Source organism: Gambusia affinis, linkage group LG19, assembly GCF_019740435.1.
Source record: "Gambusia affinis linkage group LG19, SWU_Gaff_1.0, whole genome shotgun sequence".
In the NCBI taxonomy this organism is placed as follows: Eukaryota; Metazoa; Chordata; class Actinopteri; order Cyprinodontiformes; family Poeciliidae; genus Gambusia; species Gambusia affinis.
Genome location: NC_057886.1, coordinates 20,621,308 through 20,639,490, shown reverse-complemented (window position 1 = coordinate 20,639,490; position 18,183 = coordinate 20,621,308). Strand labels below are relative to the sequence as shown.

General features: G+C 35.3%; 1 protein-coding gene across 1 annotated transcript; it reads right to left on the bottom strand.

Moving 5' to 3' along the window:
- Positions 1 to 1,740: 1,740 nt before the first annotated feature.
- limd2 (LIM domain containing 2) lies at positions 1,741 to 17,697 on the bottom strand. The gene is made up of 4 exons (XM_044100193.1): positions 17,487 to 17,697; positions 5,776 to 5,820; positions 4,600 to 4,736; positions 1,741 to 4,497 (listed from the first exon to the last, which is right to left on the bottom strand). The coding sequence occupies exons 1-4, from the start codon at positions 17,487 to 17,489 to the stop codon at positions 4,338 to 4,340; spliced, it is 345 nt and encodes a 114-aa protein (XP_043956128.1). The 5' UTR covers positions 17,490 to 17,697; the 3' UTR covers positions 1,741 to 4,337.
- Positions 17,698 to 18,183: the final 486 nt, after the last annotated feature.

Below are 18,183 nucleotides of genomic sequence, written 5' to 3'. Positions count from 1 at the left end.
TTACGCGGGGACGCGCATATTATTGGTGGGGCGGAGACGTTCTGTGACGTGCGTGAGGCGTTCAAGAGTAATGGAAAATTGACATTTACTGAAAGTTGAAGTTTTATTTAGTAAATATTCAAATGAAACCAGACATTTAGACACCAAAAATAAAAAAACACATTTACATACGTATTTTAGAGCATAACCTCACTTTCTTCTTGTTTGACGCCATTCAAAAGAAATCAGGACAAAATGCTACTAAATTCTATGGATAATAGAACTACAATGAAAAAGAAAAAACACATTATAAACCCAAGTTAAAAAAAAGCCCATGACTCAAACAACATTTGTTTTTATGCAAAAACAGATAGGACTGTTTCTGTTATTATTAATAAAATAAGTTTTGCTTCCAATAAAACATTTATTTTTGAAGGTTGCAAGTGTTTAGAAACATAGGGTCAAAAATAAAAGTAGAGAATAGTGTGAATTATAAAAAAAATAAATATTAACACTGCAAGCAGCATAAATGTTATTTTGTGTGTGCATTTTTCTAAACACGAACACCTTAAAGCTTTTAAATACAAAGTAGACTCAAGCCAACATGAATTAAATCAACACCAGCATTTATTTATTTATTTTCCAAAAGCATGTAAAAAAAGAAAAAAAAATGATTGTGTAAAAGGGTGGAGAGAAAAGAGAGATGCTTACATTTGAAACACAAGTATTAAAGGAAAACGGGGGAAAAGACTGTAAACAGTCCAAACCTCTTCTTTTTTCTTTTTCTTTTTTGCTGTAAGGCCATCTCAACCCTCAGGTCAAGTCTGGAAAATGATACACCTTCAGAGATGCGTACATTATTATTGTCTCGGTGACAACAGCAATAGAAACAACATGTATGTCCAGCACAAAAAGGAGCAGACTCACAGATTTAACATCATGTCACACTGCAATCATTCACCTGAGCCTCTGGGCTCCAGTGTAAACCAGTTTACCTTTTCTGCTTTACTCAACCTAAAGGTGTGCAGTTCACAGATTCTGCTGTTGTACCTTGGCAAACTGCAGAGGATGACAGAAACAGCATTTTTAAAAACACGTCACTTGATTTTAAAGTGTTGAAAATGTAGAAATTGTAAGAGGAAAAACATTTGGTAATATGTGGATAAAATGATGGCTGCTGGTTGGTGCAGAGATCTTATTAAAGCAGCGGTGTCAAACTCCTTTTCATTTTGGGTCAATTCAAGATCACGAGTGCTCTTAAAGGCCTGGGTGTCCCAGATTGTATTGATAAAACCAGTTAGAATATTAATTAATTCTTAAAATTAAACAATATTGAACATCATTTCAGTCCCTCCAGGATTTCACATTTGTTTTTTTCCAATCAAAGAGTTAATGGTACTAATTTGTGGTATTTGTGATGATAAATGTGACTTTTTATTTCTGTAATCTGGCATCAATTAAGGCTGAGGCAGCTGTTTAGTACAAGTAAGAAAGAGAGCACCCACACATTTTTGTGAAAAATCTTGAATAAACTCATAATTATGTGTTAGTGTGAAAAAGTGCATGGATTTGTTCATTTTGAGTGAATTCCCACAATAATTTGCAAGAAACTGGAGGGACTGATTGACATAATCTGGCAGAAAATACATAGATAGATATATAAATGATTTAATTGATAAAATAATGTTTAAGAACACTGTTCTCTTGACGGTTGGCATTAAAAGGTCACACAGAAAGATTATGGTGAGTCGGATTTGGCCCTTGGGCCTCGAGTTTGACACATGCTCTAATCAAAAAAACAACTAAAAAACCACCCCCCAAAAAACCAGAAACATGAACTTCTTATGGGAATCTTGTTAAAACACAATCAGGTCAACTACTTATTTCTAAGACGTGGCTCTCTTTCTCCTTTCTGCACAGAATGCTCAGTTTCACAGTAAACTTTCAGTCACAAAACATACTTTGTGTCATTCAAGTGTCAGCAATATTCACACATTTTAGGAAATTAGATATTTAATTGGCGGAACATAAACATGGAGACGTCGATTAACTGGATTCTCTTGGGAGTTTTGATTAAAAAGCACTGCAGTCTGAGGCAACATATTGAAAAAGGCTGTTAGGTTCTTAGGCAAATTATTTAAAACAGGGCCCTCTTTCACTGACAAGCATTCTCCAGCAGAGGGAGCTCTGCAGAGGGGTTTGCAAGAATGAGAACTGCAAAACGAGCATTTTGAGTATAGGTCCACTTGTGTAACTGCTTGGTATGCAACAGAAAGTATGAAGAGAAAGGCAATAATACAAAAGTGAATATTATCCACCTTTTTGGGGGGATGGAAATGATGACTGTCTAGTGGTATGAATGCCACACAATTTCTCAAAGATGCTTCATCTCTTACCCAAAAAGGTTTCATCCACATCTTTATGAATCAAAAACATCGAGTAGACTAATTCTTTAAGAATTTCGGATTAACAATCACAATCTTCACAAGACTTATCAATGACTAACATGCCTCAAACAACAGAGGAGCAACATTTTCTTGTCTGTTTTCACATATAAGCAGACAAGGCCTCAGTTTCCGTCGTGTTTTTCAACATCATGTTTGGTAATCGGGTTTGCTTGTGCAAAGTGAGAGTACAGCAAGATGGAGGAGGAGGGAAACGGTCAACAATCACAAACCACGGCTCTATGTACAGATAGCATACAAAACACAGGTTTCAGAAATTATTTGATATTCCGATAATAAAAGTACAGAAACAGGCTGCTGCACTGCAAAAACACAAAAGCTTACCGAGTAATTTTGAGAGAGTTTCTAGCGCAAATATCTTAGTAAACTGGAAATAAGACAAAACTTATAGTTACAAGTAACTTTTCAGCAAGATATGGGAGCTTATTTTAAGTCAGTAATTCCTTAATATTAATTTAGAAAGCACTAGTTCTACTGGCAGATTATTTAAATTAAAACAAAACATTTTCCTTATATTGTAAAATAAATAATCTGCCAATTAGCTGGTTGCTAGTGAAAACTGGCACTTTTTCATCAATGTTAAAGAATTATTAACTTAAAACAAGCTCCTATGTGCTGCTGAAAAGCTGTTTGTAAGTTAGTTCTGTCTTATTTCAAACACTAGTAACTCGACCAAAATTATTTGGTAAGATTTTGTTTTTGCAGTGTATGCACTGATGAAACAAAACCATTCACAACACAATACATAATTACAGTTGAAAAGGTAAGGCTATTAAGACCCAGTCGTACTAACATGCAAGGATAAGACTGGGAATTCAAAAACAGGAAGAGGATGAATTGAATATTATTAATAAAAAGTAAAACATGAGGTGAGCTGTTGCTAATGTGTGCGGTTGTTATACAGTACTCTGTACCCTGTTTGTTCCTGAATAAACCTGTAACAGCGTACCACAGCGAGGGATGGTTTGAATCTATGCATTGATCTTAATTATTGGGTAAAAACTGACCTGAGTGCATGCTCTGTTTGAAACACTGTTGCTCTGAAACTTCTGAAATGCCTGAGGATGTGATAGAAAACTCAAAAAAATGGTGCAACTTATTATTATTATTGTTGTTATCATCATTTCTTTTTATTTTGAGAAGAAAAAGAAACGTTTTTGATGAGCTCCCCATTTTACACTGCAAAAACACAAAAGCTTACCAAGCAATTTTGGACGAGTTTCTAGCGCAAATATCTTAGAAAACTTGAAATAAGACAAAATTAACTTGACAACTTAAGAAATAAGAGCTTGTTTTATGTCAATAATTCCTTAATATTGATCAAAAAGTACATGTTCCACTGGCCCCGTTACCTAGCAACCCCAGCCAAGCCCAGGCCTGTTACCTAGCAACCCAGTTTGAGTTCCACTGGCAGTTTATTTCACTAATAACAAGAAATTATCCCCATTTTGTAAGTGAAATAATCTGCCAATAGAACTGGTACCTTTTCATAAATAGTAAGGAATTATTGGCTCTTATTTCTTGCTGAAAAGTTACTTCTAAGTTAATTGTCGTTATTTCATGTGAACTAAGATATTTGCATTACAAACTAGACCAAAAATACTAAGATTTTGTGTTTATTTTAATGCAGGGAACAAGTTTGGTCACAATCTTCTACAGGAAAGAGGAAAAGAAAGATCTAAAATAATAGTCGATTAAGATCTCCAGACATTTTAATGGTATGGGTCATTTCTAAGCAGTTTGTGCATGTTTCTGTTCAAATGGTGTTTTTTAAAAAGCGCGTGGTCAAATTAACTGCGCCCCAGCATAACGAGGCATGTGTTCATCGCAAAACATGCTGGAGGTGTTCAAAAGGACAAAAAAAAAAAAAAGAAAACAAAAAGGCAGGTGTGATCATGGTGACTTTGTGATGTTATCTGACTCCTTGGAAGCCCAGAGCTCTTTGTGCTGCTTGCGTCCAAAACCCTCGTCGTAGTTGCCTTTGCTTTTGAAAAGCTGCTGGAAGTGGGGCTTGCAGTAAAACTCGCCCTGAAGAGCTGCGAAGGAGCCGAGGCTGAGGAGAACGAGGAGGGACGGGATCGCAGAGTTACAAAATGAGCTGAAGGAAGGAATCATATAACCAAAGAAATCAAAGAAAGCCAAACATATTATTCACCTCAGCTTGGCTTTGCAGTGCTTGCAGCAGAAACATGCTGAATGGAAAACCAGGTTGTTGGCAACCAATCTCTCCATTGGGTAGACTGTCTTCTCACATGTTGCACACACTTCCTTTTGGGTCTTAAAGCTGAAAGACTGAACACATTAATGTATAATTTACTGGAGTGACACGCAATGCAGTGAAAAAGGAAAAAATATTTGGAAAAAAAAATTTCTCTCAGTGTATCAGAAGCCTGGCGGGCCACCAGGCTTTACTTGCGCCCCCACCAGGCTGAGAAACGTGTGTTTGTTTCTTATAGGTTTTTTATACACCAGTAACAGTGAGCAAAGATGAGATAAAGAGTCTCCTTGGTGAAATGTTTGGAAAAACAATGACAACATAGTGTGGTCAGTATTTGAACACATAGGGAGAATGTGCAGCACTTTGGTCAACAGATGTTGTTTTAAATGAGTTTACGGCTAAAACAATTAAATTAATCGTGATTAATCGATTAATGAAATAGTTCCCTTTAAGAGGAATGACTCATATGTCTAGTTAGTTATGCACAAATCTAGGCCTGAAATGATTCAACGATTAAATTTGGAGATACAGATTCAGAAAAGGCTTAAAGAAAAACCTTTTTCTGTAAATGTGTTCTAAAGAGAACTCCTCAAGTGTTTTAGCTTCACCTGATTCAAATTCACCTGGTAAAAATTATTCTATTGAGCACCTCTTTTCATTCAGTTATTGATAAAAAAAATTACAATTTCATATGTTGATGTTACTTTTTTTTAGCTGTAGATGCATCCTTTGCTAAAATTAATCAATTGTACACAAAAGAAATGCCAATTTATTTCATTTTAGACAAGAAAATGTTTCCTTTTTCTTATTTGAAAACTGAACTGAATTGTTTAATTGCATTTCTTGATGTATTTCTAATATTGTATAAAACAAGCTTGAGTGGTTAAATTAAAAATCTACAGAACGTGGCAATTTTTATATCCAATTAATTGATTCATCGTCAGACTAATTGATTACTAAAATTGTTAAATGTGCTATATAAATAAATTTTCTGGGCTGATTTGTCAGTTTCAGTGGGTTTAGCGTTTTATCTCCATGTTCATATGAAAAGCTTGGAATATGTTACAACCCAGAAAAACAAAAGAAGCAGAGAGCAGTGAAGGCTCTGATTACCTTTGATCGCTGGACAGATTTATCTTCAGTGTTGGATCTGGTGTCCTGAGAAAAATAAGAAAAAAAACATGTTTGTTATTTCAGCTAATATTTTAAAACACCCCAAAGCTTCAATGTATCTACATATTCATTATTAATGATAGAAGATTATTTGGTTAATCATCTAGAGTGTGGGTTTTCTAGCTTTACCAGTGTGTTTGTGTCACGAGTCTGATCTGTTTCTCTCCCCCCAGTTTGCATTTGCTCCATCTGTCTTTCTGCACCCAGGGGAGAGGATCAGGTGCCTCCTGTCTGAACTGAGTCCTACAAAATCAGCTTTTCTCGTCTCATTAGCAGATTTATGAGCTTAATGTACGGCTCCGCAATACAGCTTAAAAATAAAATGTCAGATTTTTTTCATTCCAGATTCAATGTTATTAGATTTTTTAAAATAATTTTATTTTCTAAATTGTGTTTCTAGAGAAATTACCAGAGTTTTGGTGGCAACTAGTCACATTTACTTCAGAATAAAAAAAAAAAATGTATTTTTATTATACTGTACTTTTTACTTTTACTTCAGTAATTTTGTTATTATTTCTACTCTTACTTGAGTAAAATTTATTGATTTTCTCCCCATTGAATGAAAAACATGTTTTAAGAAAAAGAAAATCACCAGACACAGACACACCCCTGCAGTTTTTGTTATTATTTAGCAATTTCTTTTATAAAAACAAAAACTGATTTGGAAAAATATCTTTTGTTACATATATGAATTATTATCATTTAGATCCTTAAAATACCAAAAATTTCCACTTAACTTTATATTTTGGTCCATCTAGTGATGTAATTTTTAGATATTAAATGGTTGATAATTTGATCAGTTACTCTGTACTTCAGTAGGCTTTTTACCAGATACGTTTTTTACTCTTACTTGAGTAATTTCTTGGATGCTACTTGTTACTTTTACTTGAATAAAAATATGTTGAAGCAGAGCAACAAATTTTTGGACCTCTCCCCAGCTCTGGAGAGAAAGTGTCTTATTTTAATAATCCCCTCTGTGAATCATAAGACGGAGTACTAGGGTTAGGCTACAAGAATCTTAGTTTAAACTATGAGAATATAGCGAAAAAAGATGCATTTTTACCAGAAGATCATATTAAAATTAAGAAAAAGAAGTTATTTTAATGAAAAAAAACACACACACAAAAAAAGAAGAAATAGACTCAGTCATTGCTCAATTGTTTCAAAGTTTTGCTACTGATAATAATTTGATACTGATGTGTTGAAGAAGTGTTTCCTTATCTGTAAAGCTTATACCAAAGTACTAGTTCACAAGATGCTAAACTTCCCTCATTTTATTTTTTTTCTATTTTTCACATTGAAGTTCTCATAAAATTACTACTTCAGTCTCCTACAGCTTTATTCTGGTAATTTTCTGACTATATTCTTGTTATTTAAAATAAAAATAATATTGTAGCCAAGCTCTAATACTATCTGATTTAAGAGTCCCAATAAATAAATCAAACACGTTTGTCATACAAGATGGCGGCCTTGGGTGGACTGACATCACTCGTAACTATGGAAACAAAAAAAAAAATATATATAGATTTTCCATAAATTAAATCTTCAAACACCAAAAGAGTTCATTCATTGATAAAACTGAGTCATAATTCAATGGTTTATTCTTATTCAAGACGTTTCCATCCAACAGGTGAAATATTTGCTTAAGAGCAAAAATTTAAAGAAGCATTGGGAAGTTTGGTATGGAAGAAGAAGCAATCCTAGAGGAACCACAACACCCAAAACCTAACTTACAAACATAACGAAGACTTAACTTTAGGACTGTTATGGCAGAATTCATGCAGCAACGATTATAACTAAAGCAAGTAATAAACAGCTGCAGCAGCTTTATCTGGGTGCCGCAGAAAAAGCTCAGTAGGAGCAAAAACTGGCAGCCTCTGTGGAGGAAGAAGGGGAAAGTCCACTGGAAACCTTTCTAAAAGCTTCTTATGTAAGTTTAGCTGGAGATCAGTGCATAAAAATGGGAGTTTGAGGCTAGTAACAGATGCACATGGTAAGAGCTGCAGAACAACTTTATAGATTAATATTTGCATAATAAATGGAGCCAATGTTCGTCAACATGCTAGTGGTAAACTGTATCAAACTGGTAGTGCCAACATGCTAGTGATCGCAACCATCCAAATGGTGATGTCTAATTTTGATAAAAATTTAAATTTTTTAATGCTGTAAGTCAATTAAGTAAACAAGCTAGTGATATTTCACATCCAAATGGTAGTGTCAACATGATAGTCACTCAACATGCTAGTGATAACTAGCATTAGATAAAATTAATATTTTATCTAATTTTTAAATTATTAGCTATGTTTAGCATACTTAATGCAGTAAGCCAATTTAAGTCAATATACTAGTGATAACTCATTTTCTACCAACAGCATTTAAGCAAGCCTTGGCATTTCAGCTAATTTTAGCTTATATACTAATGTTTGCATACTGAGTTGGGTTGGTCACTGGCAGCCAGTATGCTAGTTAATTACTTCCCTTAATGCTTGATCATTTGTAGCAAAGATCGCATCTACAGCAACAAAAATACCATCTACCAATCTGTTGATTACTTTTTTGATGAATATATGGATAGCAAAAGGTAGTTAGGAGATTTATTGAACCAGGTAAAGCTAAAAATGCCACCTGAACATATTCACTACAAAATGGTTTTCATTTTAAAAGAAAATTTGTTTATTTTGTAGGGTTTTACCTTAATTAATGCTCTGACTATATGTTTTTAAGCAAAAGGTAGTTTTAGAGTCTGAATACTCTTGCTAGCAATTAATCGATTACTAAATTAGTTGACCATTATTTCAATAATCAATTTATTCACAATTAATCGTTTGAGTATAACTAACCAGACACATCAGTCATTCCTGTCACAGGAAATGACTGGAAACATTTTAGCATCAAATTTTGCACCAGTCTCAGGTGTTATTCTAACTCAACAATGTGCATGACATTTTGACCTAACTTTATTGATAAAACACTTCACAAACAGGCAGGAAAGGAAAGGATGTTGCCAGCACTCAAGGCAACCGGATGACATGTTTTTGTAGCAATTAGTTAATTAGCAGTGAAGCATGCATCTTCCTGTAGATGCAATCACATCCCAACAGTCAAGCATGTCCTTCTCATCCATGGTTCCTCTTTAGAGAAGTCATTATGTTGCTGCCAGCTTTCAGACAGCTCATGTGTTCTGATTATCAAGCACACTGCATGCTACACCACTTCCTGTGGTGTTGAACACATGCTGAACCAAAAAGACTTTGATCTTCTCCAGAAACTGTTGAAAATTAAGTTTAAATTTAAAGTTTTTACAGGGAAGGTAAAGCTTCTTCACAATGGAGCTGCAGTAAAATCTTGTAATTGCAGCCATAAAGGGAAAATTGACTGTTATAAGACTTATATTTTTCACATACATCCAACAAGTCTTTAGATTATCTTGTGCCATCTTGGTCTGTCTTTGCCATATATGTACATAAGCTTTAGTTTCCCCAAACTGCTCAACTGTGGCAGGAAGTTGTTGCGACACATCTGTTTCTCCTATCCTGTAGACAACGAGAAAAGTAACCCAGTTGCATTCTTATTCTCACTGGTAATTGTCTGCTGACAATTACTTCCCAAGTTTCACCGCAAAAAAGCCTGAAGAAAGCTAATGGTTCGCATGATACCAATCAATGTGGCCTCAATAACTTAAGGGGAAATGAAAAACCTCTGTGAGCAAAAAACACAGTGTTCATAAAGAGGTTTTATAGTGGAACTAATCCTCTCTGAACCAGCACCGTTTTAGCTGTGTGTGAGAAACTTCAGCCAGCTGGACTGTGATTATCTTACCAAACAAGGAGCACTTTCAGCTCAAATCGTCTTGCAAAAGAGCTTCAACTCTTAGCTCACTGCATCAATTTCTCTCTCTGAGCCTCTGCTTGGGTTGTAATCTCACCTCCACATGCCAACCTGCGTGTGTTAGTGTGAAACACACACCCCGAGGCCGAGGGGATTGATTACAACAGGTTCCTCTGTTCTCTTTAACGAAGCTTCTGGGTATCTGCTTTGAGATTTGTGTTCAACATTTAGGAGGCTGCTTAATCTCACTTCTTAGTTTCTTCTGTGGGTTAAACAAACTAGACATGACTGAGTGTTTCCCCAACTGACAACCAACTAAAAAAAAATCAGAAACTGTGAAAATGTGAAAAGGTATTTCACTCCAACTCAAGAAACAATGCAAAAACACAAAATCCTACCAAGTATTTTTGGTATAATTTCTAGTGCAAATATCTATCAAAAATAACTTTTCAGGAAGATATAGATACTTGTTTAAAGTGAATAATTTATTAATATTGATGAAAAAGTTCTTGTTCTAATTATATATTATAAGTTAATATAATAGAACAAGGACTTTTTATTTTATTTACTTAAAACAAGTCTCTGTATCTTGCTGAAAAGTTACTTGTAAGTTAGTTTGTCTTATTTCAAATGTAATAAGATATTTACACTAGAAACTAAACCAAAATTACTTGGTTAGATTTTGTGTTTTTGCAGTGAATGTATTGGCATTTAGTAAGGAGGTGCAAAAACCTCTAAAATACATTGTGTGTTTCTCGTTCTGCACTAGCATGGTACCAACCTTTAGTTAATTTTATTGTATTTATTTAGCTTATTTAAGTTAAACAAGTCCACAAACATTTAGCTAATATCCATGCTTCACTGGGGAATGAATATGGCAGGACACAGAGGCCATTTCTCATCAAAATGGACACATATCCTACAAAAAAAAATTACAAATCTCATTTGTTGCGATTGAGAATCGATATAAAATGTCCCAAAATCAGTTTAAATACGTAAAACAAATTTGTTGGTTTTTGGTCTCCATTGTGTAACGAAGCGGAACGTTGGCAAGCAGCTGGTACTGGCACATACTTAAGCACCAAAACAAAAAGAAAATGGGAAGAGAAAGAGCGAATCAACCTGACTCATCTTTGTTGAAGGCAAAACATTTGGACTCATTTTGTTTTTTATTGAATGCCCAGGAACTCCAAGCTTGACATGATCCGGCCAAAGTTTGCAAAACAAAGATGAGGCACTTCAGGAATATCTCAAATGTGAGGAACCAAACTACAGTGAAGCGAAGGTACAACATACCCTTCTGTATGTTTTTTACTGAAAAATAACCAAGGTGTTTTTACACTTGATAGTTCAGTAGACTCAGTTAAACTGAGGACTGAAGTTGCAACATTTGTTACATTTTCAATTGCTGCAGTTTGCTTTCACACTGCACTGAGTCAAACAAACCAAACCCCTAGAAAAACCGGTTCCCCTCCTCGCCTGTGGTGGTGCTGCGTCAAGAACCACTGAAGGAGACGACACAAAACCTTCAGAAGACATGAGCGCAACTTCCTTCTTACCAAATGCAGACAAAAATGGAGTAGTATCAGAGTTCTCATTGGGAAAAACACAAGCCATTTCCAATGCTAGCGCTAGATTCTTTTTTTTTCTCCCCACCAGGGGGTCTTTTTTTGGGCTCTAGTGTCCCTTATATGACAGTAGGCTGACAGGAAAGGGGGAGGGACAGGGGGGAAGACATGCGGCAAATGTCACCTGGTCCAGGAATCGAATCCTCGACGGCCACGTCGAGGACTCAAGGCCTCCAAATGTGGGTCGCGCTGTCCCCTACGCCACCACAGCACGCCCCAACTAGCGCTAGATTCTTGAGTTTGTTTTGTTTGTATTTACCCAGAATTCGCTGGGCTTTAGTCTGCTTCTCCGGTCCGCTTGGCGTTCACAACCATTCAAACTGCACCAAAGTTCACTTCAACTGAACTGACACTGAGGTTTGTAGGTGGACCAAAGTTTGCTTTTTTGGTCCAATTCAAGTTAAAATGGACTAAACAAAGCTGGTGTGAATGCACCCTAAATGTTAAATGAACTGTATAAATGCTAGCAGGTATAAATCTTCTTATCTAAGCAACAGCAGCTGCTCTAAATACTGACCTATGATGGATGACTGCAGCCTCCAGCTCCCACTGAACGACATGTGTGGATTGGAAAAGTCGTAAATCCTACAAAAAAATTTTCCAGTGAAGGAATTTAAAGATGCAGCTAAAGATGGCATGGACTAAAGCAAGAGGTTCCTTCTTGTACAAACACAACCCTTCAAATCAGGTCATGCAAGTACTACAAAGATAAATCATCTTACATTTAAACTGCTGACTGACAGGAACAAAATCAGGTATTTCACATTAGATTATCTCCGAATGCACAGTGTAGGATGACTCACTGCTGCAGGGCCTTTTTAAGGAAGCTTGGACGTTAAAAATGTACTCTGTCAGCGATCCAAACATTCACTCTCCTGTTCCTTATTTTTAGAAACACAATCATTGTATAATCATTGTGACAGCAGCTTGAACACAAACAGCTCCATTCAATTTAACAGCTGTCCAGAAGTTTGTCTTAAAGATAAACTTGGCGGAAAATATTTTTCTGTTTGGAGCCAAGAGGTACTGCAGATTTCATCTCTGCTTTTGTGTATTTTCTTATTGGATCTCCTAAATTTCTCGCTGGAAAAGAAGAGAAATATAAATCAATAACTAAACATTTAGAGACCGAGACCTGAAGCCTGGGAAAACACTCCCAACTGGTATGGAGTTTCCAGAAAGTAAAACTTGATGCTGATTATCTACCTGCAAAAACTGATTCTTCTTGCATGAACTGGACCCATTTAGAGAGTTTTAGTTAAGGATTCAGCTCTCCAGTCTGCAGAGAAATCTCATCCAGTAACATGGTGAAACGTCTGGTCAGCCACTATTTCACTTCCCCAGCTGAACTTCCTGCTGGAACCAGAAAGTGACTGGGCATTTTTCTGCACTGGGTGCATCCAGCACCATGTCTGCCTGTCTCATTGACTCAGCGGACAGGTCTTGTTTTGACTTCCTGTCTGACAAGGAAGTGCACCAGAAGTCACATAATTATGAGATAATGAGCTGCCAAATAACAGAACGTTCTACTTTTAGTAACTCACAGATAAAACTCAAGAATAATTTCTAAAGTAAGGTTATGCTGTTTTTTTTATTGTCTGGAAATGTCCAAAGTTATCAATTATTGACTTAATCCAGAGTTGATTGATATTATTGATTGACCAATAAGCATCGGTTTTCACAAAATGTAATATTTCTCTTGTATTAAGAGGGTCAACTGTCTTGTCAAAAAACAAATATGCTGAATTTAAAAATAGAAGCAAACTAATATATTCTAATAATTTCTTGAGTCATCTGTATTTTAACTTAAGAAAATTGTTGAGTGTTTATATTTCAAAACAGAACTGCATAAAGTTAATTTTAATCACACCCGGACTCTGTTTGTACTGTTTCTCTTTTGGACTCTCATAATTACAAGTTTATTGCAAATTCTGCTCAAAAATTTGCAAAGAATTATTGGCTTTAAAGTGGCTGTTCTATGTATTTTCCAGGCACATTGTGCCATTTTATAGCATAATTAAATAAATAATTTTATTTGTAATAACAATGCTATATATATCAGATATAATACATAATTAAACACCTTGAAATTGGACCTCTAACCCTTTAAACACTCCACCTTCAGGAAGACATCACAACATATTTACCAGAGTTGCACTGAGAAGTAGCTCCTCTAACGAGCTCAGCTGATGCACAGTTCTACCAGATGTTTGCTATTTGCTGCTGGCTAGTCTGAAGGGGCTGATTGGGGGGACGCTCTGAAACTTGGAAACTGCAGCTCAGAGGAGGAGCTGCACCTCGCAGGCGGAGCTAGGTCCACCCAGGCGTCTTGCACGGCTGAATGGTTGCCATGGAGATTATAGGAATAAAGCAACACTCCATGTTTGTTTCTGATGAGGGAATAACATTATAACATGATGTAAAGCTCATAATATTCTATTTTACATGATACCATCCCTCTAAGCGCTATCTTTCACCTGCAGGAGGTAGTATTTCTTATTTCTGCTACCTCAGTCTTATTTGATGTCAAGTAACAAAAAAAGAGAGCAATTTCAGTTCTTCAATTAAAAAAAATGTTCGTGTCTCCAATCTGTCTGCTTGTTATTTTTTTTCTCATCTTTCTGGAGTGAATTTCAAGCAGAAACATCATGAAATTCTTTACAAATATTTCTAAAGTAGCAAAAACAATAGCAAAATCCTGGAGGGATTGTTTATGTAGGTCATCCATTCAAACCAAATCAACTATTTGGTTACATGTAAAAATGCTAGTGGGGAAGTTCAGAACTCAAGAATAAAGCAGCCAGTTTAACTTCCTTCTTCTCCTTTACTTTGAGTTAGCTTTAATGTAAAATGAGTTTTGAGTAAGGAAAAATAGACTAAGATGTCAAACTTTCATCACATATTTTCACACTCAACAGTTTTTCACTCGTTTTTAAAGGTACAAGAACAAAGGTTCAATATTTGCCCACCAAAACGATCCAGACTGGATATAATATTTTTTCCATACCTACATTTTTCTTAAATTCTTAACTTTTTAAAACTTTTTCAGACAAACCGTGTCTAAAGCATGTCTTAAATGTCAATTTTCCTGAACAAAAGCTGATTAGAATCTGCTTAAAAATGATTTTGGCCAAACCTTCATGAAGGAAAAGCAGGAAATAAACAACAAATGAAGCACAGTTCTCATTTCAATCTTATTTGCAAGTAGCAATTCTGAGAAATAGCATGCGCGCCTATAGAGAAAGTGACACTGGCTTTTCAGCAGTAAAGTAAGCAGCTTGTGATATTTGACAATGCAGAAAGTTTACTTCCCTTTTTTTAAAAAACATTTTTTGTGTGAAATGACTTAAGATGCTCTGATGAATAAATAAATAAAAATATTTGTTCTTAGCTGAAATACAAAATATGGTGCCTTTGAAATAAAAAAAAAGATCAGAGATAAATGGTGGTCTACTTTTTATTTTTTCTGTTTCATATTTTAATAAGCATCACTAAAGTCTAACTGAATACTTTAAAAACATGCAGCATCCTGCAGCTTTCCTCCTGCAACTTTATTTAATGTGGTTTACAAAATAATTCTACAGCTGATCAGATGTTATGACGGAGGGGAGAAAATTAAATATTTCACAATCAAATTCTTTAGCGGAGCATGTCTCATCCAGCCCTGAAAAAAACTAAAACACAACTAGCATGCAAATATCTGCTTGCAATCGCAGCAAGGTTTTCAATCCAACCACACAAAGAACAAAGACGATGAACTAAGAAACAATCTTTCACTTATTTGTTAAAGTGATTCACCATGTTGCAGCAAAGCTTATCATAATTGAAAATAAAACATGCTATATAGGTTTCTGAACAAGCTGGTCAAAGGATTCGGTCCCTGGCAGCAAAAGAAATGTGAGACTCGGTATCAGGTTCAGCCAACAACAAAATAAGAGCTCAAATGACATTATGACATGGAAGATGAAGCCTAAAAAAAATCAATCTTTGATTTAAAACTTCAGATTTATCACCAGGGTTCGTTTTACATGTGAATCTTCTCAGGAAATGGAAACAAATGATATAAATCAGAGTGAAGGAATGTGGTTATCTGCAAAATACTTTCATGCAGGTCTACAAACGCCATGATGGAAGAAACAAACCACAACGAGAACATCTCCTTATAGAAACGACTGCTTCTTCTGTGCAGAAAGACGTGAGTCAACTGGAAACTCACAGGAGAAACTCATTAATAAATGTTTTACTTTAAAGAAAATACAAACATTAAATTAAATAAAACCATCCAACATCTGGTTTGAACCTCTATCTTACTCCTTTTTCCTAATCAAAAAAGACAAAAAAAATTATGTTTTAGTGCTTTTAATAATTTTAATTAAGACAAGAGTTGGGCAGTAACAAGTTACATTTACTTAATTACATTTACTTGAGTAACCTTGTTGAAAAAATTTACTTTTAGGAGCAGTTTTACTACACTGTACTTTTCATTTTTATTTGAGTAATTCTATTATGAAGTATTTATACTCTTACTTGAGTGAAATGTCTGGATTCTCTACCAACTGAATGAAAAACAAACATGTTTTAACCAAAAACTTATACTATTTATGTGAATTATTGTCATTTTTGTCCATTTTGGTTCATGTGATTATGTAGTATTTAAATGTTAAATGATTGACAATGTGATAATTTACTCAGTAATTGAGTAGACATTTTTTCTTAGGTGGTTATTTTTTACTTTTACTTTAGTAAAAATATGCTGAAGTAGTGCTACTCTTATTTTATTTATTTTTTTGCTTTTGTTTTAAATCTATTGTTTGACTATAACTTTGTCTATTCCTTTATTACACTACATTCAATAAAGTCAAATCAAACCAAAATTAGTACAATATCATTTGACTACAGCTCCATCTGTCATCTGCTTTTTGGGTGAACAAATGAAACCGTGACATAGATTCCCATATTTAACCAAAACAAGAGGCAGCAGTGACTCTTAGTTACTGAAAATCAGACAGTCTGAGAACTGTGGCAGGAAATGACATTTAGTGTAGTTAAGCCTAGAAGCCATATGCTGGCAAAAAATTAATCGATCAGGTTGTAGCGCTTTGGATGGATGAAAGTGTTGTTGAGAGATCAGACAGCTGAAGGAAACTGCTTTATAACACTAAAGCAGGAAGTGAAGCTCTTAATGGGCTGTTTATTTTGTGTTCATACAGAAATAAGAAGCTGGATTAAAGTGGGATCATGCAATAGGGGATATCAGATGTCATTAATAATTTCACAATATGCAGAGGCTGTTTACTGTTAACGGTACACCAATGGTTTGAAACGTTACATATCAAAACTCAAAACTATCCAAGTGCTTTTAGTGGGATGTTAAAAAATGTGACTGGAGTTTTCCCAATTTTTCAGGTACTGCTTTTTACAATTGGATCATGTTGCAAATTTATGTTTTAGGCACTTTATATATATATAAATTACATTTTTAACGCTGTATTTTATGTTTTATGATACCCTGACTCAAACTCAGACGAAATTAAGCTCATGTATGCATGGACATAATTTCCAAATTAAAATATACCAAAATTAATCCAAGAAACAATGGCCCTGACATGCTGTCCAACATCATATCTACCTATATTCTGAGGTATTTATTATATATAGAGTTCTGTGTATCACGTTCTGTCTGACACGAGCGAATATGTCAGCTATAACACCTAATTTGTAAGGCTGTTACAACCCTGAGCTGCTACGCTTGACAGAACAAAACAATAACATTATGTTCGGCAACAAAGCGGTTTTCAAATCAGGAAATCGAAAGGAGGGGATTATTTTAACTGCTTATAAGATAAAAACAACAGCAATCACGTCTAAAAAAGTGTTGTAAATGTTTTATTTAATAAAGTGTTTTAATGTATTAATTAGCCTTTAAGCTAGCGAACCAGACGTTACAATTGGCGCACTGTTAGCATTTTAAAGACCCCGTTGGGGGGTATTTAAATCTAAACCAAACAAGGATAAACACTTAGTTGAAATTAGAACTAAATAAAAACAAATGTTAATAAGAATCAGCGTCTTGGACAGTGGATCATTTTAGAGTGGACAGGCATCACCACCTCATCTCAGAGAGAGAGAAAGAGAGAAGAGGCTGCAGACACGGTGCAAACCAACCGACAGAGAGGAAGAAAAAGCAGAACTCACCATCTGCGCTACTTGTCTGCGGTGGCCCGGCTAACAGTAAAATCTACTTGCTCAGAAACTGGACTCAAAATGTTGTCTCCAATTTCTTCTTCTTGTCTGGGAGGGTTTTGCCGTGGGAGCTTAGCCTGCTTGCCGGCGACTTTCAACCCTCTGCTCCGCTCCTTGTCTCGGTTTTCAATACAACCGTTTTCTTCGTCGGCAGGATGTCGCACGCTATTGGCTCGCATCTGTTCCGGACGTGTTCATGTTATGTCGGACAAAATGTAACTACTGCACACGCCGCTTTGGCGGCACACGCGAGATTTCAGTAATTTTAAAAGGACATATTTACGATGAGTGTAAAGTTTTTGCTTAAGGTGATAGCATTTTGTTAAAATTAAATTGTTTTTTTATCTGAGTCATAAAAAATGTACTTTTGCTGATATTTATGATGTCCGACTTTGCAAGGCGCTCCTGAACATCTCATGTCTAATTCTGATAACGGTGCCCTAAATAAACGGTTTGTCCAAAGAGTATAAGTGGGTGAAATACCCGAAAGTTTTACTCAACTAAGAGGTCTATTTCATCCCATTTTAACTCAAATAAATGTAAAAAGCACACATCCAAAAAATTACTCAAGTAAGAATAAAAAAGTATTTGGTGAAAAGGTTTCTTAAGCACGAAACTGATCAAACCATAAATTGTTTATTTACAAATT